This window comes from Dromaius novaehollandiae, chromosome 2 (assembly GCF_036370855.1).
Source record: "Dromaius novaehollandiae isolate bDroNov1 chromosome 2, bDroNov1.hap1, whole genome shotgun sequence".
NCBI lineage: Eukaryota > Metazoa > Chordata > Aves > Casuariiformes > Dromaiidae > Dromaius > Dromaius novaehollandiae.
Window position 1 is genome coordinate 152,696,071 of NC_088099.1, and position 25,776 is coordinate 152,721,846.

General features: G+C 35.1%; 1 protein-coding gene across 1 annotated transcript in view; it reads right to left on the reverse strand.

Annotated features, from left to right (window-relative positions):
• The window catches only part of CSMD3 (CUB and Sushi multiple domains 3), a 693,764-nt gene that overhangs the window by 342,891 nt on the left and 325,097 nt on the right, over positions 1–25,776 (reverse strand). The window contains exons 12-13 of the mRNA XM_026101199.2: positions 10,882–10,985; positions 5,129–5,241 (exon numbers count right to left, since the gene is read on the reverse strand). Coding sequence (XP_025956984.2) covers positions 5,129–5,241; positions 10,882–10,985 — 217 coding nt within the window. The remainder of the gene's footprint in view (positions 1–5,128; positions 5,242–10,881; positions 10,986–25,776) is intronic.

Consider the following 25,776-nt stretch of genomic DNA (forward strand, 5'->3'; position numbering starts at 1 on the left):
GATGACACAGACCCCAGAAGGCTACCACAGGCTGCAGCAGTACCCCATGCATGCAGGCACAAAACCTCAAGTCACACTGGCTGAAGCAAGATGAAAGTTACACTTTAAGCGGAAAAATCTTTCTAAATATGGGTGCTGGAGTATAAATCTCATATCCTAGAATGACTTAATTTATACAGGAAATTTAACAAGCAAATCTATTTTGATTTAAATTCAATTTTTACCTGAGTCCTACCCAGCTAGTGCAAAATTTACCATCATACTCTAAGTAACCTTCCTCAATATGATCATCTCCCATGCAATTAATTATGGGTAAAACAACAACAACAAGAAAATTGCATAGAATTTGTCTTGCTAGGAGGCAGAGCTATCAGAAGACCCTACCTGGAAGATTTAAAGGTTTTTATTAGTGTGTAGTTAGTTACCGGGCATAGGGGAGAGCACACAACTGTCAGCTCTGGCCACTGCTCAGAAACTGAGGGTGTTATACGAGAGCTTCACAGAAACACGCTACCCTAAAGCTTAAATATGTATTTAGAAGCAAGAAGCTCAGCTTGTCCATCCTAAGCTAATACAGGATGGATTTGTACCGTACATTTACATGCATTTGATTTCTTTCCTTTCTCCTATGAGCTAAAACTGTGATCATTTATTTTTATTCTGCAACACCATTAATTCTACAATAGCCCTTTGAAAAAGCATATAACGCATACTTTTCCTATTCTGTCTATCTTTTGACATATGTCCAAAGTTATAAAAGGAAGCTGTTGTATATGAGCATGGTTATAGTTAAAGAGCTTTTACATATAATTTTCCAAGGACTATAATACTCCACTGCTAATTATATTCTTAGTCAGTTGAGAAGTGGAAAAAAAAAAAAAATTAACGAACGCATAATTCTTCAAAACCTTATGATATTAACAAAAATGAGACTATTTCTAGTCTTTGAAGACTATTTCTTTTTTTAAAGCTATGCCATTACTTCTAACGGTATGTTTTCTGTTTTTCACAGTTGGCTTTTCCCCCCTTAATTTTAGATTAACAAATCTCAGTTCCAGTGTTTAAATATGTTGAGGACTGTCCATTTCTTCACTACCTTTTAGATGGCAACTTTATTCCTCTTCATCATAGCTTTAGGAATAGAATTGCCACTGCACAAATATGGCATAATTTTCTGAAATACTGAATGATATGAAGTATTAATTTATCTTTTAACCAATAGTAATTATTAATTTGTAGGGTTTTCTTTCATTGCACTGATCCATAAAGCCTACAAAACTCCATTATTTAATTATTTGCTGATTGTATTACCACCACAGTCTGATCCCATATCCAAAGGAAAGACTAGGTAGTCAAATAATCAAAATTATGAACTGGAAACAATATATTTGAGATTTCAGAATCTTAAGTATTCCATATATTCCATCAAAATATACAAGAAACACAAAAACTATACACATAGATTTGAAACATGAAAACATCTTTCACAACAGTGAGGGAACAGGTAAAATTATATATATATATATTATACACACACACACACACACACATATATATATGCGCCTTCAGTGAGCCAGGGCGTGTATTTCTCCTCCCGCCCATTTCTGATATTTATTGTTCTACTTTCCTCAGTAGGTTTTTAATTAGGGATATTGGTACAGGAATTCCCCCCAAAATGTATTTTTTTAAAAAACCTCTCTCTTAAATGTTTGAATTATTATTTTACATTTAAATAACAGTAACAAGATCTACAGATTAAAACCATAAAGTGACTCCATATGCCACACTGTTAAGTCTAGAAGAGGCCAAAGATTTTTATTTCACAAATACTTACTAGGTTCTCTCAAATGGCAGATAGACAAAAAATAATAAATTATTAGTTCCTGTAATAACATAGATTTGAAATAATTTTTCAGCTGAAAACCTCCTATATTAGAGAATGTGAAAGTATTCAAGAATTCACTTTCAGCTGCTATTTCTGAGCCTTTCCACTTACCTAACATGAAGCATATTTGAAAGGGAGAAAGCAAACAAGAATAACACTTGCTGGGTCATATGTTCATGACAAATGATACGGTGCATTTAATTTTATTCCGGTTGGAAAGGATCCGACCTTCTGTCTCACACCTTGGGCAAGAACACCGTTTTGGGGACAATGGGTTGGGTAACAATATCCCACAGCCTTCTGTTCCTCCTCTCATGTTCCACGTAGGACTCGGAACAATCGATATCCTTGAAAATGTTTGCCAGGCTCAGACCTAAACATCAGCTACACTGAAGTATTTTTCAATTTTTACAAATATCTACAAATCCTTTTACAAATCCATTACAAATCTTGATGGGATGAGACAGGCATGACTCTGCTACCTCTGTAGTTAGTTGAGGCTTGGCACGCACAGATGCAGATCTTTAGCCATCAAAACATTTTAATGGGCAAGTATTACGGCTATTAGCAAGCACTGTATCAAGTACATTAATAAGTAATTTTCTCCAACACATGCCAATTTTCAGAGTGAAATAATAGAAGAGAGAGTATCCATACTATATATAAAAGTTTCAGCATGTTTTATTTTGGTCAAGTTTTAGTCTGATCCTGTGGACTGAATGTCCATTAGCAGCTGTAGCACATCAGGAATGCTGTTCAAGTGCATCCTCTGAACTGCCTCAGAGCAACCTATTTGGTGCATTTCAAGATTGCTCCATGATGTAAACCAAAGCAAGGGGAGTTGGGGTGACCAGAATCTAATCTAACCTAAAATGCTAACGTAGATGCACTTTTACGTAAGCACAAACTTTCAAGTTATATATAATATATAAAAACATATCTGTTTTTATCAGTATCACAAGCCACAGTAAGAGTTCTGAATCTTGGAATGGATAGTGGGAATTGTGAGGTGGAAGGATCCCAGCTCTAGGAAGAGAATTTGATCTAGTCTATTAAAAAGAAATACAAACAGGCTGGACTGTAGTCAGTTAAACTGTCCTTTGACCCGGGATCCTAGAAGTCACACTTTTAAGAAATGGTCAGTGTTTTTGGAGAGAAAGTCCCTCCAACTTCTTGATCCTAGTAAAGAAGTCAGAGATAAGTCATAGTCTTGAATGTACTGTTCTAATTTAATTACACGGTTGTTCCCCTCTGTGCAACAGTACAAATAAAACTTCCACTTTCACTCTTTCTGTTGTTCAGGAAAAAGAAAAAAAAAAAAAGATGCATCTCCAATTCATATAAGCTAGGTCAAAAACTTCAGTAAAAATAATCTTTACTTTGTAAACCAGCCTCTTATATAAAATACTATCCATTTAGACATGTGTTCACAGTCTACCATTGTTACCAGAAAGGATTTCAAATGAAAGCAATTTATTTAAGGGAATATTGGCCTGTTGCTGGCATCTCTAGTGAATAAATATGCCCTCTCAAGGATCAAAACAAAGGCAACTGATAAAAATCTAATCCCATACTCCAGATTAAAAAAAAGAAACAAAGAGAACAGTGCCTATCTGTTGAAAGTTCGATTCATTCAAATGCTATTTGGTGAGTTAGTGTAAAGTATCAGTGTAGAGAGAGAGATAAATACAGCCTCATTATTTAGAGAGGTATGCAATCATACAAATAGTTGATTATATGGAGATGAGACTGTGTGAGTGTTCACCCTTTCTGTCTCCTACCTTTTCAAATTCAATGAATTTTATTCTTGCAGAACCATTGTTCCTAAGTGTAACTCATGAATAAAAGAAGACATAGCAGTACATAGTAAGATACTAGCCAGTTATCCTCTGCCCTCTGCAAACTAAAATTGTTGTGAGTAAGATTAATTTTACTAGACAAGAATCATGTAAATAAAGGAAACTACTTGAGCTGTGCAAATTATTTCGAATGCAGATCTGAAAGAACTCCCTCTCCCACTTAGCCATGGTTCAAGGTTTGCTATACTCACAACTTGCGTGTCCCATCTCTATTTTTTTTTTTTAAACACCTTTCTCCTAACCATTTCTCTTGCCACCTTTCAATAGCTGCTAGGATTACCCTGGAACGTGGCAGTCCTCAGTTTTAATAACTATCATACTAAAAAGTAATAAACTCTCTGTCCATTACATCTGAGTAGCAAGAATGCGTAAGTATGCTTGCATTTGTGTCATGTCATTACAGAGCTCAATGTGCCCAAACAGTCAAAAGGAACTTAAGGACAGAAAGAAACAGCAATTCATATTGTGCAGCTTTACTCCCAATAAGCCTTTCCATCCATCATTCCTCAGTTTGTTTTGGGATTCTTCTCTTTCTTTTGCTCTACTAGCTAAACTCTATTCCTTATCCTATCTGCTTGTCAGTACCTCAGTCATTCTGCTTCTTCTCCAAATTACTCATTAAATCTTACTTTTTTCCACTTGGTGATCCAGAGCCTTCCTTTTCAGTTTCAGTTGTAGGCAGGGACCATGTCATTTTGAAGAATTATTGTAAGAATGTAATGAAACTAAGATGCTATATCTAATATAAATCTTATAAATATAACTACTTCCGTAATAATACAAACAATATCTATTTTTATTTTTGAGTTTCTGCTTGATGCTGATGTTCATGCTATATAAAACTTGGACATTCTTCTAGAAGCACCAAATAGCAACAGCTGTTTTATGCTATGGAACCTGCACATTTTAAGACATAAAGAATAAACAGTATTACGTAAGTTTTTCTTTGTCTTGGCCCAAAATGCCTAGGTAATTCCAACCCTAGCCTTCTGTTATTTTGTTGTGGTAGACACGATTCATTTTCTGTTATTTGTTTCATGTTGAAAAATATTAAAATGAAATAATTCCGTGACTATTTAAAGCTAAATGCATAATGAAAACACATATTTCTTACACTATTTTGAAAATTAATGCAAAACTTCATGCCAAAAATTTGATTAAGGACACTAAATAAAAATTGTGCAATTTCACAGGACATAAGACCTTTAAAGACAACAAATTTATTTTGAGTATTATTTCCTCCTCAAAGACCTTGCATTCTCTTGTTTTTGAAACTAAGAGAACTGTGAAAAGAATGCATCTTTTACTACAAAAGAAGAACATTTCATCATACTGGCCTTATTTTGGTATACTGTTAAATTTCCTTTCAATAATATATTGTTACCTTTGTAGTTAACCTTGAAACCAATTGAACCCACACTTTCATCCGTTTGAAGATGCAACCACATCTGATTGCTCATGCTCACAATTAAATCTGGTACAAAGCTTCCAGTTAACCTAGAGAAAGAAAAATTACTGTAAAGCCATTGCACTTTAGAGAGTCTTCTTAACAGAGATAAAAGCCAAGAAGGAAGCTTTAATTATAGTCTCAAAAGACAACCATACCATAAACAAGTACAATTACAGGAAAAATCATACGTTAAATATTAAGTAAGCAGATTAGTTTTTGCTTTCTGTAAGTGTTATTGGTATTTTGACCTAAGGCAGAAGAAATCTAAGTAACTATTAAAGAATTATTTTCATCACAGACCTTTTTTGAAGCTCCCCCTATTCAGCTCACCCCAAGTTAGATACCTACTGGCTGGTTAGCTGATATAGCTCTCAAAGTTCCACTAGCTGCAGGTTTGATAGAAATCCATAAATACAAGTCAAGTACTATTTGGAATATAGTGAAGGATCTCAGCTCACTTTCAGTTAGTGGTCCAGAAAGGCATGTGTCTCCCCTGGCCCTAAATCTTTTCTGGCAATCCTGCGTGCATGACTCAAATACTTGCAGGTTTATCAAACAGCACCAGGAGCTGATAACAAGGCACTGTATCTATTCTTCAGGAACAGCGTTTCTCTGGTATGCAACTATCCCACTCTGGAACACATGCATCCCATATTTCAGATGAGGTCACTATTTTTAAATAACAATATTGCTATGAAGACCCCTGTACTACCTACCCTCTCTCACCTCCCCTCATCACCTCTACTGCAGCAATGGAAGAAGGTGTATGACAGTCTCAGCTGCTATTCATTCCTTCATTAACAAGAATACCACGTGTCTGGACTTTAAGACTTCCCAGTGTTGTCAGATATTGAGTAATTAATATGAACTATAATTAAACCTGATACCTTTTTTCTTTTTTTAAGAAAAGGAAACAATCTGCAGTTAATTTAGCTGTTCAGAGATACAGATACAGTTCTATACTGTTATATATTAGTTACAGAGATAGCTGGCCTCCAGCTCCTGCTCCAGTAGGATACAAGACTTCTACAACTTCTGTGTCTGCAAGATTTGTGCATAAGTTTCAAACCCCGTAAGGTATCTCAGGTGGTGTGGGGCGTCCATAGATAGGCACACGAATTGCACCTTTTTCCTACTTGTCGCATTGTTATAATATGAAAATTTGAAAATCAGTATAATCCCACGTTTCATTTGGTTTGCTGAATGAGTCTTAAATACTGTGACAGTAAAAACAAAGCATTCTGAAACCTGCAGTTTTACAAGTTGCATTCAGTTTTTTTCCCCCCAAAAAAACATTGTCTCAGATTTGGTAAGAGTTTATCGGCTCTTTTATCAACAGAATGGTGGAAAGTAGCAGCACATTTCCTACCCTGCAATAGCCTTGCGAAGTTAGAATCACAAGCTCAAGATCATTTCAGAGTAAAAATAGTTTTGTTTTTTCTTCCCCAGTTCTAATCATTCTTTAAAGCTAGCTGAAACTTCAAATATTCTATTTAAAATATATTTTGTAGTTAATTTTAGATCTCCCCTCTGGTCTTTTTTAGCTTGTTGCTGTATAAAATAATCTGCTGTGGGAAAAATTTGCATCAGTTTCTCACATCTGCGCTCACAGATGGAGCTACTACAACCATCGTTGCCAGGACTGAACAAGTAACCGCCTGGCCAAAATAAAATAATGTACTAACTGCTCATTCCTGCACTAAAGGGAAGTGTCTTCAGTGATTTCAGACTTTGCCAAATTAATAGATTAACAGGCTATCCCTCCATTAGAAACAACCCTGATGTAATGGCCAGCAGAGCTCTGTAATTGTCACTGATGAGCGATAGTAGATTTTGGCCACGGCCATTGGGCATATTAATCTCTAAGTTATGTCACAGAGAATAATTCCTATGATATACAGGATAGAAATGTTCATCCTTTCTGCTTTGTTAAGTCAGTTATAAATAGCTGTTTGTGATTTATTTTTATTTTTTTAAACACAGTTTTCAGAAAACACATTTTTTAACAAAATAAATACTTCATCAGGAAAGAATACCTCTCTCCTGCCCCCCGTCTCCCATTCCGAAAGGACATGAGTTGTCTGTAATCTCGGCATCTGCAAGACCTGTGAAGCATCCTGCAGAGTCCTGATTTAAGTTTTTCAGGCTCGCTGTACAATATGTGGGGAAACTTTGGGGCTGTAAAGCAGTAAGATCCAGAAAAAGCAGTATTATATAAAGGAGGCTACTTAAGATAATAAAGAGTGAAACTGAGGTTGTGAATGATCCTCTCTTTTCTCAGGGGGTCTACGAGACTTATTCTGCTGTGGATTCATTACCTAGATTCCTCTGCTGGAGGTAGGTTCTTACACCTCCCTTTTAAAAAAATGAGCAGCAAACACTGTCAAGATGCTGTAGATGGATAGATAATGATTAGGAGGCCTCCTTTTTTTATTAAACAGTTTATCAATTATGTCACTCAGCAGGGTGTTTTCAAATTACACCTCTTCCACAAGGGCCTCAAAACAACCTCTCCCTCATAGTATTGAGATATATTTCTGCTGAGACAGTACACCCAAGAGTGGGTTAGAGGATATTCAAAAGCCTGGGACACTCTCCTTCCCTTTTGCTAAAAATGATCTGTAATATGGGAGAGAGGGTGCATACATGCACCCAATATAGCATGCATACCAAAAGTGTAAGAATGTGCTTCATGCCTTGCTGACTGGATTTTCCAAATGTGTGTTATAGGAACCAGTGCGCCTTACATGAAGAGTCACCTGCAACAACCATCAGTGTAAGCTACTGAAACCAGATGCCCAACATCCTGAAAAGGTTCTGTGACTGCTGTATGAGGCAGGAACCACTATTTTTTCCTCCTTTTCCCCCTCCATCCCTTGGTATTAAAACTTCTCACTGCTCCATCTTGTGAAAATCTTGGTTTTATGGGCAAACACTAGGAACTGTATCAGTCACCTTGCCAAATGCACCAGTGTTTTCTGATCAGATATACGTTTGCTGGGTGCTGAGCTCACTAGTCTTGAGCGACTGCTCATGTTCCTGAGTGCAGGTATACAAGCACCCAGGGAAATTTAATGACAAGTACTGAAATGGCTTTGGAATTTATCTACTTCCATGCCTAGCACTAGCAGAGGAGGAATTACCAGGACTGCAATCGGGATTTAGGAAGGATTTAGGATTCTATCTAAATGCTGCTTAAATCCAGTTTTTGGTTCTGAACTTTCCTATCCAGCAGCACCCAGTAAAGCTAGTGGATTAAATGTTTGGATAGGATTCCCAATTAATTTTGATAAACTGAAAGAAAAATAAGTGTTTTCACATGATTTACAACTAAAGCAGACATATTCAAAACAATTGTCTTACCAAATTGCTGGAGGAAAGACAATTATTTTAAAATTTACAATCCAAAACTACATCATACAATAGATTATTTATTTGAGATGCCTGATATCCCAGACAACATTTGCATGGCTCAGAGGAGAAAGTATTTACAAGTTTTTTACAGTCTTCAATTATGTTCTGCCTTCTATGTAATTTTTTTTGAAAAATTATTTGCCTAGTTCTTTACAGAACAGATTCTCTTATTGTATATATTAACACTAAACTGAGTCTCACGACAATTGTAACTCCTTGATAAAAGAAAATGATACAGAATTCCATTATATTCATAACCAGCTTAATGCTGTAATTACATCATTTCTCCCCAGTATAGGTCAGACATAATCAGGTCTATTTTTTGTAAAATATTAATACCTTTAAAGAAACCAAATCTGGACAGAATGGTTTACTGAATTGGTGAAAATTGTAAATATTGTTGTACTGTGTTCCAGTATGTTACTGTAATTTAAATGTCAATTAAAACCATGTCAATACTTTATTTGAGTGTTAATAGGACCTCGTGAATTGGCAGATAATAAATGTTCTTTCCACATGAAAGAACAGTCAATACAGCCTGGGAATCTAAGAAAATCTGACCCTGAATCCCAGCTCCATGACAAATACATTTTGAGGGCCTGGTATTGTCATGTAAGTCTACATCACTATTACCCTGTTCATAAAATGTAGATTATAGTACTTCCCACTTCTCAAAGTTATTAATAATAATAATTAGCACATACACAGTCTGATGAAGAAACTTTGCACTACCCTAAAGTAATTGCACCTGAAATACTTGGCCATATACTGGTCTTCTCATTAACAAAAAAAGCCTTAAAGGACTACAAAAAAAGAAAAAAATAGTAGGTCAGAGAGGTCTATCCTTCAGAGACTAAGAGAATTCATGATGAAAATGTGTAAATCCTGGAACAAGAGGACAATTTTTCTGCTCAAAATTTTGGGATTAGTAATATTAATGAGATAAAATTATGAAAGGAGAAAATAAGGTAAACACTGATTTTAGATTATCCAAAGCTAATAAGTTCTGAATATCATTCCTATGGTGAATAGTGGAGAATTTATTATTACAATATAAAAGAACAGTATGAATAAATTTCCATTAAATAAACTGGAGAGAATATCATTCCAAGGAATTATTAAATATACTTTGTAGTAAACATTTATCCCATCTGCTTCTGTTCTTAACTCATTTGAAACTTATCTATGGAACTGACAATAAAATAAGGTACTTACTGAGAAGACATTTTATTTAAAAATAACAAACAATTATTATTTGGCCTTTTCCAAAAATCTTTTCTAAATAGCAGACAATTCTTTACGGATTAAGGATGGTTTCTAAGCAATGAAGTGCTTTTTTTCATAAAATTGAATCAGATATGAGAAAATAAACATAATGTATTTTAGGAGGCATTCATTTCTCATAAAAGCCACATTAAATTATTTACTCAGAATGGAAGTGGAACTACATAGAATAAAGGAATGTAAGTAATAATTACAGTGTTCTGCATATTTTACCAATGAGTAGGAATTAAACATAATCGCTGGATTACTTTGCTGTCTTCAAAAATTTACAAATTAAATGATAGGGTTCTGCATTTGTCTTCTTGGGATTGTTATTGTAAGACCAATTCCCATCACAAGCTAAGTATTTGAGACATATGAATTCAGAAGTTAATAACTGTTAAAAAAATATATCAGGACTCACATTCTAGAAGGATGGCAATGATAATGGATGGCAAAATCCTTAGATCATCCTCAGTGCCGTCTGATTTGTGACCGTAAGTGGTTTAGCTGGTAATATCCTACTCAGATTTTCTCTGTAGTCATCTCTTCACTATACTGCTGCATTTTCTGGGCCTATCTATGGTAGTCAGTAAGCACTTAAAGGTCAAGGTCCTACAGTACATCTTTTGCCAAAGAAAGCCTGTGTCATGTGTCAGTAGTACTGTTTTCACTCACTTTCTGATAACTGTTTGACAAACCATTTACAAAGCAAGCACAGTAGACCCTACAAATTTACATGTATACGCACGAATGTAGAGATTGAATTTGTCTTTTTGAAAATCTGATGTTAGTTTTTCTTTTCTGTTGTCCAATCCATCTCTTTCTAATACTAGACCAGTAAATGCATAATAAAATAACGTATCTAACCTGCCAGTGTTAAGTAATTTCAGAAGCTCTGTAAGATTAGTTTTTGTTAGGATTTAGCTCTATCTCATCATTATTCACTGTCATCAATCAATCACATGAATTTCTGTAACACATACAAAGTGTAAATGCAAAAGACTTACACTTGAAGCACAGTTTTAGGATCACCCACTTCTCCTCCATCACCAATTGTCAGTGTGTCATAGCCAATCTCCAGATCAAATTCTTCAAAATTTATCTGAATAACCTAGTAAAAAACAAGTAAATACATACTTGTAAATAAAGTTGCTGTGAGATGACCCCATAAATAAGCTTTTCAGCAGTAAAAATAAACCAGAATTTCAAATTAATAATAATTACATGTAGCTTTAGTATATTTTAAAATAAATTATTGTAATTAACCAACAGCTCTGGTTCAAGAAATATAGAATTACAGTAACAGTAAGGTGCCATCACTGCTGAGCTACTCAGAGAACTGATGTTTCACTTATTTATGCAGTTGTTGCATGTTTAATACAGTACCAAATAATTGTGTTACATTCTGGTAAGATATCCTCAAAGGGCAACTTAATTGATTGCACTTCCTGCAATACGATTGTCTTCAAATAGCAACGGAATAATTGTACTTCACTGAGTAAATGCAGTGAAGGTGAGGAACATAATTTACTCCTTCCTTCTATAATTTGGCTCAAGTAGGAGAAAGCTGGAGCAAAGGTAAAAGTCATTTTCCTGTTTTATGAAGCTGAGTAAAATGCAACTGTCAGAAACATGGCTCTATCTTATATCCTGCAATGTAAACTGCAGTGTGCATATTTAATACTTAAGGACAGCAATTTCAGCTCCATTTTAAGAATACAAAGAATTTTTCACTTAGAGCAAAATTCAACCACACTGTCACAAAAGAAAATAAAGCTTTTTTTCCCACTAATGTATTAATCACATTAACTGCTTATGAAAATAACAGATTCCTCAGATTCCCATGTAGATAATAGAATACCTGTGCATAATAATTATTTTATTATTTATATCTTTAATTAATGGTCTTTAATTATCATTATGATTCAGAAGTGAGAGTGCTAATGTTTAAAGCTGTGGATGTCATTTTGCTGCATAAATATCATGTCCTTGAAAGCTCACTTTAATTTGTTACACTGGGCTTCTAATAATTGTTTTGAAAAAGGACATATTTTTATGAGTTTTCTGAAAACCTATTTTTAATCACTCATGGCTTTTTTTTTTTCCATTTTGGACCCCAGCGTATTATGGGACATGACACTAGGAATCAGGAAACTAATGAATATATGTGAACAGAAAACAAAAGTCAGTACAGGAAAGCTGGAGAAACCGATGCACACTCAGAGGAATGTGGTTTTTTTTCAGAAGGGGGGCAGCTTTTCTTAGTATAGGCAAATGGCTGTGTCCAGCGCCGAGGGTGCTCCCTGTCCCCATGCCGCCAGCCCCGGCCCCAGCCCCAGCCCCAAGAAATATTTCATTCACTTTTTTTAAAAAGCTTCTTCATTTCTGGTCCACATTTTAATTATGTTAATTGATCATCAATATTGATCATCAATATCAATACTTGGTATCAATATTGATATTGGTATCAAGTGGTATAGCACAGAAAACTTACATTTATAATCATAACAACAAGAAATCCAAGATGTTAAGAAAAAATGTTTAATTAATCCATCCACTAAACTCTAATTCTGTATTCCATTAAAGATAAGAAAAAACATTCTTATTCTTATTTTCCTATTACTTTCTCAGCGCAACAATAACTGATCTTTTAGAATTAATATTTTTCAAGATATTTTCTATTAATTGAGTAAAACCAAATTAATAAAAAACATCTAATTTTTTGTAACTGAAGTACTTGGCTTTACAAGGAAAAGCACCACATCTCAAATACACCTAAAATAGCTATTCTTTAGCACAATGTAATATCCTATTATATGCACATGTATCTGGAGAGAAAGAAGACAGGAGGGAGAGGAGGGGATAAGGAAAATATTAGAAGTTCCTTTACCAGTGTTTTGAGATACCTTTTCTTTTTTGTTTTTAAACTAGGACTGACCAGGAAACAAGGAAACAAATACATTTCTTTACCAAAACTATTAAGGTTTGAAACATTTCCTGAAGAAGAAAAGTAAGATCTCTTTCATTATTTTATGATATTCCTCACAAATAAAAAAAAGAAGAGGAACAGCAATCATCAAATTGGATTATATTTTACAAACTGGAAAAAAATAAAAAAATTATAGCTCTAGCCAGCACACCATATTCAGGACCTGGGATCCTTCTTCTGGAAGAGGATAAGAAATGGCTACCAGTAACTATCCCTGCCATGTTACAGTGTAAATGAAATATTTCATATCTCCAGATCATAGAAGGGTTTCAGACTAGTCTCAGAAACACCTGACTGTAACCTACTAATAACTTACCCATTTTAACTTAGGTTTAACATACCACATCTGCATTGATTTACAGTACTCTGCAAATATGCTTGTTGACTGAAACACAAAGTCCATAATTAAGGGAATTTGTGCAAACAGATCAAGAGTAACAAATAGCCACAGCACAGCTTTCAATATCTGATACTCAAGAGGCAGTAAACTCATCAACTAGATAGGCAGTACACAAACATTTCTGTGTTGCAACTGCAAAGAGCTGTGTTATTTTTTAATAATATTAATTTTTCCTCTGCTGTTTATCTTTGACATGCCAAGTGGAAAAAACAATGTCCTTGAAAACTATGCAAATATGCCTGAATGCAAGAAAACATGTACTCTTACCAAAAAGAGATATTTTCAGTTTTCCAGAGCAAGATATGTGTCATTACTATAAATGGGATACAATCCAGTGTTTTTTATTGATTGATATCAACAGTGATCATGTTTGGCATGCACGTCTATTTAGGGTTCAAAGAAACTAATGTCTGAAAACACATTTATGTATTTACTGTATTTATGCCCAAAATAAAAATCTTGTTTAAAACTGAAAAAAAAAAAAAAAAGGTAGACAAAGGAGAAGGGAACATAAAATATTTCGAAATGGTATCAGATGCAGGTATACTTTTAGAAAGAAACAGTACTGTAAACAAATACTTCACAAAAGATTTGCCTCATGTGTGAGATTCTGGGTAGGAGGATGATACTGTCAACTGTGGCTTCTGAAAAGCAGCCACAAGAAGGAATTTTCAAAGATGTGGAAATCCAACTTAGACTGTTCATCTCACCATAGTCTAGCATGAGCTATTATTTCATACATTACAAGTTAACTGGGGATAATGGATTGTGTATCTGTATGGCTTCAAAACTGAAAAAAAAATTATTAACAATTTAGCAATGCATTAATTACTGTTCTTTTTCAAAGAAAACTATTAAGTAGTCCCTGAAATTTTGGATCTTTACAGTCACTTTTGTGATATACCCAGAAATTAGCAGACTACATAGACTAATCATATTTTGAATTTTATTTCACATAGATAGAATCTTCTAGGATATTATTCTACATTTTCCAGGTGATTGCTGTCATGGAAAAAAAAAAAAAAAAAAAAAAACCCTCTTTCTTCTTCTCCCTCCATACACATTTATACAAACACTTAGATAAAAACAGCTATTTTTTTTAAATTCACATATGATGAGATGTGCAGTCCATACTCACAAAAATAAACAGAATTCTAGCAAAAGGAAGGCCATATTCTGTCTTCATCCTGGCATGCTTCTGCTGTTTATAAACCCAGAAGCAATAAACAAATTAAGAAGACGAACTATTGCTATCCAGTCTATCAGGAAAAAAAAATCTCCATTTGAAAAAGAACTTTCCGAAAATGATGGTGATAACAAATTTTCAAGTTCTTTTCCAAAGGAAGGAATGGAGAAATCAAATTTCTAATGGATTTCAGTAGGTTTATACCCTTGTTTGCCTTGGAAGACAACTTTTGGAACACACTCTTTGGGCAAAAATTGTCTGCTGCCCATCTCAGAAGTAACACAGGAAAAGACTTTACTGAAAAGTTAACGGCTAACTTGAAACTGTCTTACAGGTTTTCAAACAGGTTTTCAGAGTACCTGTTTAGGTGATTGTGTTCCAGAGAGCAACTGTTCCAGATGATTGTTGATTGCGTGTGTAGTTCCTGGTGGAAATAGCTCCCCAAAATACCAAGATTTTATATGGAAAGTAGGGTTCTAGGTGAAATACTCAACTTTTTTAAATTTCAAAACACACTAAAAAACTTGATGTAAAAAGAATAATGCTTAACAGAAGCAAGTATGTGCTTCAGAACTGCTTCTGAAGTAGAAGTGTAAAGATTTAAAGTTGTATGTATGTCCATATGTGCATCTGTTATCCTAAAGCTTCCAATGCAAATGTAATCTAAAAATATTTTTGGATATATAGTAATGTTTTCATTCCATAAAATTTGACATTTTATGAGTAAAATAACTATGAAGATTTTTTTTTAAATGTTATGAATCTATTTTCCTCAGATAAGTACTTAAAAAATCCAAAAAGGTAAGGCTATGAGCTGTCTCTTAGATGATGAATAGTGAAGAACAAGTGAATAGTGAATAGTGAAGAACAATTCTGCCAACAATGCAATCTAATGACACATTATTTTGCTGCATGTTGCATGTAATTCAATACAATTCAAATTGTCCACGAGCAGGTAGCAGATCTGTAGCATGACAGTAGTTTCATTGGCTTCTTGGCAGCCAATCATTACATGAACAAAAAGAAAAAAAAAGAACACAACAGCCTAACTATTAAGCACTTCATCTTTTTCTTTTTTTTTCTTTTTTTTTCTTTTCTTTTTTTTTTTTTTTTTTTTGAGTATTGGAGGGGGGGAAGAGAAAAGGAAAAAAGAGACAAAACTTTTAGAATATTGGAGATCTATAGAAAAAAGACCAGGTGACTCTCAAAGGTGCAGACAGTTATAGGCAATAAATACTTGCTACCTGGACAGAAAAGTTCCCTCTTCATTTCTGAGTTCATTCATTGGCATTAGGATTCCTCATATTTAACTGTAGACATTTAAAGTGTAAACATCTACAGTTGATGTAGGCTTACTAATAATCAGGAGGCATACTCAAACTAAGAAAAAACATTTTTAGGATGTATTCCATCTTGTCAGATGGTAGATAACACACGGGAGATCAACCATCTTCTAGAAGTACCTATTTCCCTTCAGCAAGAGAAAGTGAAACCAAGCATTTTCATATGCATGTCTACACTGTGGCCATCTAAAACAGAATGCACTTGTCTAAATGTCTGTATGCAGTGCCATCTGAGATGCCCTAAAGCAGCCAAAGATTCCCACAAAGCTGGCAGACAGGGCATTTTCAGAACTGAGCCCTTTTGAACAGGCAGCTGAAGACCAGATGGGATATCCTATAGCAACATGTCAATGGTTGCCAATAATCTCAACTCTATAGATAGGCGATGAATTCTGCTCTCAGCATCACAGACTAAACCTGCAAGCAGTTATTTATAAAAATCATGCAAAATTATTTGCTTTTGGAACATATCTGAAAACAAATGTGAAGTCCTTTCCCCCCTGCCCCGAGATGAATATTACCTGAAAATTTTACAACAGCAGGACAGCACATTAAAGTAAGAAAAAATGAGATTATAATTTTGTTTTGTATGTTATAGTTTTCTGTTTGCATAAAATTTTAACCTTTATTAACTTGATTTGCATTCATAATAAGAGCTTCTGACATTGATTAATCTGGAAAGTACAGACTCAACATTTAATGATCCTCTGTAACTCCAATACAAAGTATTGTACAAAACAGAAATCGTCTTTTAAATACAGCTGTCTACAAAACAAACAAAAAATGAATAATAATAATGAATTACACAGGTGAATTAAACTGTCAATATAGCATCCATTTTGAGAAATAGAGGAATGCAAATAAATAATTAAGCAAACATATTGCCTTTTACTTAAGTCGGTATGTTTGTTCATCATGTTTTTCCCAACAGCATAAATTTGTCTACTAACTTGCACCTTTTAGTGTGTATCTCAGCGCTGAGAGAGACCATGGATTTATTGTGTATCACAAATATTCTTACAATACTCCAAGACAGTTTGCCTGCTGCACAGCTGTATGCAGCTCAAAGGTCTCCCCACTGTCACAATGAAATATGTGTATTTAAGTCCTCTGTACCTGAGCTGAGATATGAATATCCCTAACTCATCAGCTCTGTTCAGGCACTTGCCTCCGAACTATAGTCACTATGGTCAGATTCTGCCATGTTTTCTCACATCAGATATTGTAACCTTTCCATATGCTGCCACATTATGCTTCTGAAAAGTTACTACTCGATGTTAAGTACAAGTAACTAATTTTCATTCATTTTTATTCAGCCACTAAAGAAGAAGACAGAATTTTTGATCCAGGCACTGGAGAAAGTGACTGATTAGTAACTGAAATTTAAGGTTGTGTGGGAATGACATCTGTACCTAAAAGATAATAAGACAGGGAAAGGTTGGACTTGGAAATTGCTGCCACCCCCCTAGTACCAGAACATCTATTACTCATCTACAAGGAAATTAATTTCTGCAACAACCACAACATTATCTTGCAAAAAACTCAGTATGAGCAGTCCAAACATACTAGCAACAGCAAGAAATCCACTTCAGTGAAATTCATCCACAAGATATCTACTTCCATCAGTTTCCACTATTAACTCTAGAAAAAAATATACCTTTAAGCTGTTGAAAATTTCATGCCCACCCTTTGTTCATCAATCAAAAGGAATTCTCTGGTTGCCTTCTTCATTGGTGGAAGATGAAGGAAAGCATGACTGTAGTCCTCATATGCCCTCAGGTTGGTTAACTGCTTTTCTGCTGAGGGTGACTGACTACTTCCCAGTTAGTAAATGATGTGCATTTGCATCAGATTATAAAAGCTAATGAAATCCTGCCATCTGATTGATAGGCTTTACCTCCATAATTTTCCATAGAATCACAGTTCCCTCTGTCAAAATAATTGTATTATTAATATATTTGATTATGGAAGAATACTTTCAGTGGGAAAATATATTGAATCCATCATTCATTATAAAACTGAAGTATAATTTTATGTGGGATTAATATTGGCAAAATATAGTCATCTAAATATTAGGCATCCAGTCAAAAATTTTCACTTACACTACCTTCACAGCTAGTGCTTTTCTGAAGATAAGCTATTTGAGAGAGAAATTCATCTTGCTTATTTTGAACATACCTCTTAGGATAAATAATTAATCAGTAAATTAGGATTTGAAACTCTAGTGATACCAGTATGTCTTTATTAACTATAGAGAGAGTCTAATGTACAAAGTCTACTGACTGTGTCACTTAACCTATTGTTGACTCAAGTTAGACAAGATTCATCTACATAAAATATCTCTCTTCTTTAAAATTGTCTCTCTATGTTTTCTTTATTGCAGTTGTGGAAAAGATGAAAATGACTGAACCCAGCATAATGTTCTAATGATTTCCCATTACATCTAACTGAACATGACTCCTTGTCTGGGTAAGATTGGCTACTGTATCATGAGAAGTAAGTGAAAGGAAAGGTAGATTTTCGAGAAAGGCGAGTGAAGATGAGATTAATTACCACTTATGGGCAAAGGCACAAAAGGCTTTCTGCTGGAAAAGAAACCTACATCCAAACCAGGAAGCTGCACTTAACTAACCTAGGACAATATTTGCTGTCTTAAGATTCCAGGATTGAGAATGGCAGTAAGGTTAGCTGTAAATACAAAGCAGGAAACAGTTTTGAAATCTCTCCAAAGAGTTAACATACAACAGAGGAAAAATGCATATCGGAGAGCAACACACTACTAAATTCTAGTGAAGTCACCACTCAACCTCAAGGCACTTGATCTCACAATGTATGTCACTGCTCTCGAAGTAAATTTGCTGGGAAAACCTTATGCACTTTTTGAGCCATTTTGCCACAAATACAGTTTTTTGAACTCAACAGATACACAGACAAGGGTATATTCTAGACAGCCAGAAAAGTATGATTAGTGAAGTCCATTGTAGACAAAAGGCAGTAGGTCTAGGCAGCAAAATCCTATTTTTAAAAAAATCTATAAAACAACAACAACAAAATTTCTGAACATCTTTTTTTTTCCCCTCATAAAAGTAAGTTCATTGTCAGAGGAAAAATAAAAGTTCTTAAAGAGCAAGATGACTGCAGTCACAGGAGGGAGGCAAAGAATTCTACTTGACTTGTCTCTGCTGCGTTCTCCCATTCAGTAGGTAGTTAAAATAGATGTCCCTGCACTCAACACAAAAGGTCTGCCCTTTCCTAAAACAGAGAGGTCATTGATTGATGCCAACTTAGCCTACAGGGTAAGCTAGAGGTCCTGAAAGGAGCACAAGTATGGGAGTGGTATTAGTGACTCCAGTCTCAACGGATGTTCCTGCATGGAAGGTTCCTGGTGAACCATTAAAGGAGTCACCTCATAGAAAACAAACACTAAGCCATATCAAACCATGCGTAGCTCAACTTCTCAGTAAGATGTCAGAAAAAAGCATGTATTGAGCAGAACAATTTACTACAAAAGATCATTCACAAGAGCAACGAAGTGAACATACATGTGGAGGAAAGTGGCAAGTCTCTGTGCCAAAAATTCCTCAAACAAAAAGGACTAAAACATGTCAGCAGCTGTTTACACTGGAAATTTCTCATGGAAGTCTCTGGGCCATATTCTTTGACGTCTTTTAAAAAGTTCTAGCTTGGGTGTGTATATTCATCAAGAAATATATATAAGAAAGTATGTATTCAAAATGTCAATGGGAGAAATCATTTAGGTCAATTTTAGGAACTTACAGAATTTCAAATAGAACTAAAACTGAAATTCAGCCTTTAAGTCTACCTGCATTTTTAATCATAGGTGAATCTAGTCCTAGAAGTCAGGTTGTGTCTAGTATCCAAAACATCTGGTGGCTAAAAGAGGAGCAATTTTTCCTACTGCAATTATTGCAATGAGAGCAATCTCTCACTCATTCCCTACAGGTAGATTATATTTCCAAAGTGTAAAACACGGGTGTTACAGTCAGGCAAACTGTGGGAAAATACTCAGTGAGACCTAATCTATGACAACTGAGAAAAGGGATCTGTCAGCCTTTCAGAATGAAAATGGAGATACAGTAAAAATGCAGAAGGAGAGGACAAATCATTAATTACTCTGCAATTACCATTACTCTTTTTGTTTCCCCCTTTCTTTCATTTTACTATTTCTCTCCAACACTTAACCCGCAGCCCATGCACACAGCTCCGGCCCCCAGTTCCACTCAGTCACCAACTCACTCCAGTCCCTCACTGCTGAACCTGCTCATCTTCTGTCTTAGGAATGGCTGGATTCCCTTCTACACTTCTGCTGTGCTGAGAGACTCCTCTCCACGTACATTGGTGAGTTTTTAAAACCGCAGTGTGTACATCACTCAGCTTTTTTCACGGGATCAAAATGTTGTTGAGCAATATGGAGGAAAAATGTAGCTCACACTACAAAGAAATGGAACAGGTTCTCAGCAGAATTGAAACATTTTTATGTCGAAGAAATGTCAACTATCAGCTCTTGATAAACATAGCACCGGCTCTCTTAATCTGCAAATAACATGGATGAAAACCAGGATTATCCTTTTAGCACTTTCTGCTTAGAATATGCTTAAGTATGCTCATATTTCCTAATCATGTCACTGGCTGTAACACCTGCAGTAAGTGTTTACACGGGGCTTAAGAAGCGTCAAGCTTGGGACATCTGCTTGTAAAACAAGTCGCAGTGCACTTTCTCCCAACAAGCCTGACCAAAACAGACTTCAGGAGACAAGGTGCCCAGCCTGCTTGCACTTTATACTGTCAGTATGAATTAATCTGGGTGGCAACTGGATTTAGGTTTGACAGGAAGTTCAGGAAATGTTCCACTGACAGTTTTGCCACAGCTGATGAGATAACACAGCTCTAGCAAATTAAATGTGAGCATTTGGGTTTTGCTGCATTTGTTTCACTTGCTTTTTGGCTTGGCCTAAAAGGCACAAGAACCCAGAAGCAACAAGATAAAATATGAGGCAGGGGAGGGGGTGTCTGTGTGGAGAACAACAACATCATGAGGTGAAGAAAGAGGAGGAAAAGAACAGAAACATAAATATAACAATAGCTAACTATATAGAGATAAAATTAGAGCCATATTTAATACAAATACAGTAAGAGTTGCAAATAATTTCCTCAATAAACTTCTTTAGACTTTCAGTAAATGCCATGTGAGGTGTTTCCCTGATATCTCAAACTATTTCAACAGTTTCTGGGAAAGGGAAGTGCTACAGCAGGTGGAAACAGATGTCACATTTCCCATAGGCCCGGCCATTGCTACAAAATCCAGATTACTGATTTCCTAACAGATATTTCACATCCAAAGAAAAGTCTTTTTGCAGTTAGTCTGTCAAAATAAATAGGAACAGCCTAAAGATTTTTAATCCGATCTCCTATAGTAAGAAGATTAAGTAGATTCATTTCAGTTTACATTTTGAAAGTAATGTTTCTAATATAGATATCATTTTTGCCTTTATTTCAAACAAAAAAACCCTCCAATTTTCTTTTAGAAGAGATTTTGCAGATGAACTGTCATAGAAGAGAAGATACATAAGCTTTTAGAGAAAAAGAACTTTTTAATTATTATTATTATTTGAGAGAGCTACTGATACACAGATTTAAGTGTGGTTTTGGGAAAGTTCTGTTTGTGCTAGTTTTAACATTAGGTCATTCCCTATCTTCTTATGACGACCTATATGCAATCGATACTAAATGTTGTTAAAATAACACTCTAAATTGGTAAATGAGCAATAGTTCTTAAAAAAAAATTAATGAAGTTTTATAGTTTTTTATGAAAGAGATATTTAAGAGCATTACAAAAATAAAACCTAGCAAAAATAAAAATAAAACATTCTCTCATCTCTCAGATGCAAATCTTTATTAATTTCAAAATCATTTCAATATGTAATAAATAAAAAGATAAGAATGTCAACACCAGCAAAACTTTGGAAACATGTTCTATAAAACATCATTTATCTGCTTATCTAAATATTAGGCATATTTTCAGGCTTGTTATACACAGAATGTAAAGCTAAAATATGATGGTGGCAAACAGGCAATAGCATAAGCTGTAATCATGTAAAATTTCTGGTTGTAAAATTCAAACCATGTAAAATAAATGGAACCAGAATATAGTTTTCTAATCCGTCTAAATTTAACAACAAGCTTAGATATTTAATTTCTCCTTACAATTTTGGAAAACAATTTAATCTTTCTGAAAAGGATCCCCTTTTGTTTATTTAATTCCTTCTTAATGCGTGGGGGGTACAGCATGTGGAGGAATATGGCTGGGATCTAGCAGAAGGGCTGTCATTCCAGCACAGACATTTTCCACAGCATTTCTGTTGCTGCGGATGAAAAAAAAAATCAGTAAAAACAATTCGCAAGACTTGAACTCTGGTTTACCCTCGCCCTAACTCTGATTCACTTCCACTGAAATTTCAGCCTGTTGTCAAACCAGACGGAGCATTTCCTAGCCCGTGCCCTTGAAGGGCAATATTAACAGTCTTAATTGCAACTTTCTTTTCCCACATGCTACTTAAGCTAAGCAAACAATGTGAACTAGGTTTTAACGCAGCCTAGCAAATAGGATTTTTGCCATTACTAGTAAAAGGCCACAGGATCTATGCTGACCTGACATTGATGAGTCTCAGCACCGTCTAGCCTTGTCTTGGCCTGAGCTGGTCTTAGCATGCTCAAGCTGCCCTAGCCACTGCCTAGCAATCATTGCCTGATGTGTTTTGCTTAGCTCCATGAATACTACATATGGCAAAAAAGGCTGGCAAACCGAGGCACTCACTGTGTAACACACAGTAGCCCTTTACATTAATTGTATCTGAGGCAACTGTGCAACTTCCAAATTTTAGCTTGGAATCAATGAAAACAAAACAGGTGTCATAAGAAAATAAACCGTGCCTTGGCACAGTGCTGGAAACAATCTTCCTACTTCATTAGCAATGAGGCCAATGAATTTTGCAAAATCAAAGCAGAGGGATAAAACAAACTAATATGATTGCATACAATACAGAAGTTTTGCATTGTTCTAGGTAGTAGCCAAGAATGAAATAAGTAAATTCATTATTCTTTAATTGACAAGATCTCTAGAATATCTGAAGTACCATAAGGTAAGAACACCTGCAATGAAGAATTGCCACTGATTACACTCTCTCCACCTGTCAAGCATGTACTTTGCAGAGTTATAATCTCCAAAATTAGGTATCACGCCTTTCATTTTATTTTGCTGTTTCTATACAATACTCATATTAACAGCAGAAAATAGATTTTTTCCTCAGTATCTGGAAATTTACCATGCACATCATTCGTTCTGTGTTTTAAAATCATCAATATAAAGATTTTCTGAAAAAGGTCAAAGAATAGCTACAGAAATTGTGTCACCAGCAGCAGTAGATACTTTAGTTCTTCATTTATGAAAGTAATAAAACATATGAAGTAAGATTTTGTCACCAGACAACGCAATACAGAAAGTCTTTCAATGTTTATAACAATGTGAAACTGCTTTTATGATGATAATTCTGTAAATGCAAGAAATGGCATTTAATGTCATACGGCATTAAATCAAGATGGTTGCCAGGCTTAGCAAAAAGAAATGCCTTTGCACATGAGTTCAATCCATCCAGTGTTTACTCTGGTAATGTGAGGTGCTGTAGCTATTTAGTGCAGGGAAATGTAAAGTCACTTTCTTTTTTAAAAACAGGGAGAAGTTATCACGAGGGAGCTTTTACAATTTTTTTCCCTTCTATTTCCTATCTGTTTGATACTAACTGAATCAGTCTTCCAATGTGAAAAATCTTTTCTTTCTGTTTTGTTTTGTTTTTAAGAAAAATAACCTCTATCTCTTTTGATTGAACCCATCAGAAATAATTAGCTCCCTCCACCTCTGGTTTTCCTACACAAACTTCTAGATAACCTAGATCTGTATTTCCCTTTCCCACCTCAAAGGTGGTGCACAGGTATCTCCCCTGGAACAAGTCCACGGTTAAACCATCTCTCTATTACTAGTAGTCACATGAAGAACAGAGTGTAGCAGCACCTGAGAAAAAGGTTGGCCTGGAGCAAGCTACCGGTAAGTGCACAATGCAGCCGGAAACCTGCTCGCTGTATGAACAGTTCATAGCCGAGTGCTGGACAGAACACAACAAAAGTGGTATCATAAAAAGTTATAAAAAGCCCTTGCAAAATCCTCAAGCTCTTGCAAGAAAGATGTGTGTTAAAATATATATATAATCTATTAAGGTAGAATCTGGATGGTTTAAGAAATGCTTAATTACCAAAAAAAAAAAAAAAGAGAGAGAGATTTATAAGGAAGCCTCCCATCTGATACCACATGACCTATATATTTTGTCAGACTCAACCTGCATACATGTGAAATTAAAAAAAAAAAAAGAAAAAATACAACATTTATGAGGAAACTGTTAAAGATAAAACCCATTAATATTTAACACAAGCACATATATATAGGTAGCTGTAGATACCTGAGCTTCAGAAAAAAATCATTTTTTGTATTTTTACACTTATCTACTCACAATGTTTCATATACTTTTTTTTTTGTTGTTGTTAATGATGTGTCCATACTGCTGCACTTAAAGGACACATATATATCTTGCTTTATATCTTGTATCTTATTAATGGGTGAGTTTATCTCATCTTAATAGTTTCCAATTTAAAATATATATGTATCTATATTTGTATATACCTATACAGATATATCAATTTTTTAAATACACAAAGCAGGTTTTGTCCCCTAACGGAATAATCCTTTTAGGGCTCTATTTTGTGATATATGACCAGCAGCTTAAATTAAGCATGCTGGAATACCCACAGAAAATGTCTGTATGAGTATGTTAGACTTCTGCATACATTCGCATACAGGTTTTGAGCCAATATACTCTTGGTAGCCAGACAGGACAAGGTATAAAGACATACAGCAAAGTACAAAAAATAGATGATTTTTTTTTTAATATGTAATGGGAATATATTGATTTTAAAGAGCTTCGCATGGGATACTTTCCTTCTTTATTTCCTCTATCCCATATCTATTGATATAATACTACAGTAATGCAGGTATATTTTTAGGTGCTGTGCAACCTACTTATCGAACATTACTGACACAGGGTTAAACATCCATTGTTATTTTTAGTGCATACTAAAAAGTGAATATTCAACAGAACCTTGTCATGTATGCATACATTAATAATTAACAAAATGTTTCAGTAATCAGCCCAATAACTGACCAAGGGTAATTGAAAGCAAGGTTTTGGAAACTGGAACTGTTGTTGTAAATTATCTCAAGGCAGTATGACAAACTTTTTTTGATACCAGAGTAGTCATGAATAAAAAAAAAGGCAAAAATCACTTGCTTTATACAAATACATGTGTAGACACCATATAAATGCAAACTAGAAGTGGGAAAACTCTCTCTATGATTTTCTTCCACCATATTGCGTTGGAGAAGCCTCAGGTTCACAGGCCCTGGTCCTCATAGGGAACTTTAACCACCCCAGTATCTGTTGGAAGGGCAAAACACAGGCCACAAACAATCCAGGAGGTTTCTGGACTGCACTGATGACAGTCTCCTGACACAGTGATTGGAGAGTTAATGAGGTGAGATGCTCTGCTGGACCTCATACTTACAAAAAAGGAAGCACTGGTTGGAGATTGGGCAGCCTTAGCTGCAGAGACTATGAAATGGTGGAGTTCAGCATCCTGAGAGGAGGGAACAAAGAAAAAGCAGGATCACAACCCCGGACTTCAGGAGAACACACTTTATTCACAGATCTGTTTTGAAGAATCTCATGGGAGATGATGCTGGAAAGGAGAGTGGTCCAGAGAGCTAGCTGATTTTCAAAGTTCAGCTCATCCAAGCTTAAGAAATTGTCCATCCCAACAAATGGGAAACCAAGCAAAGACAGCAGAAGGCCTTCACAGCTG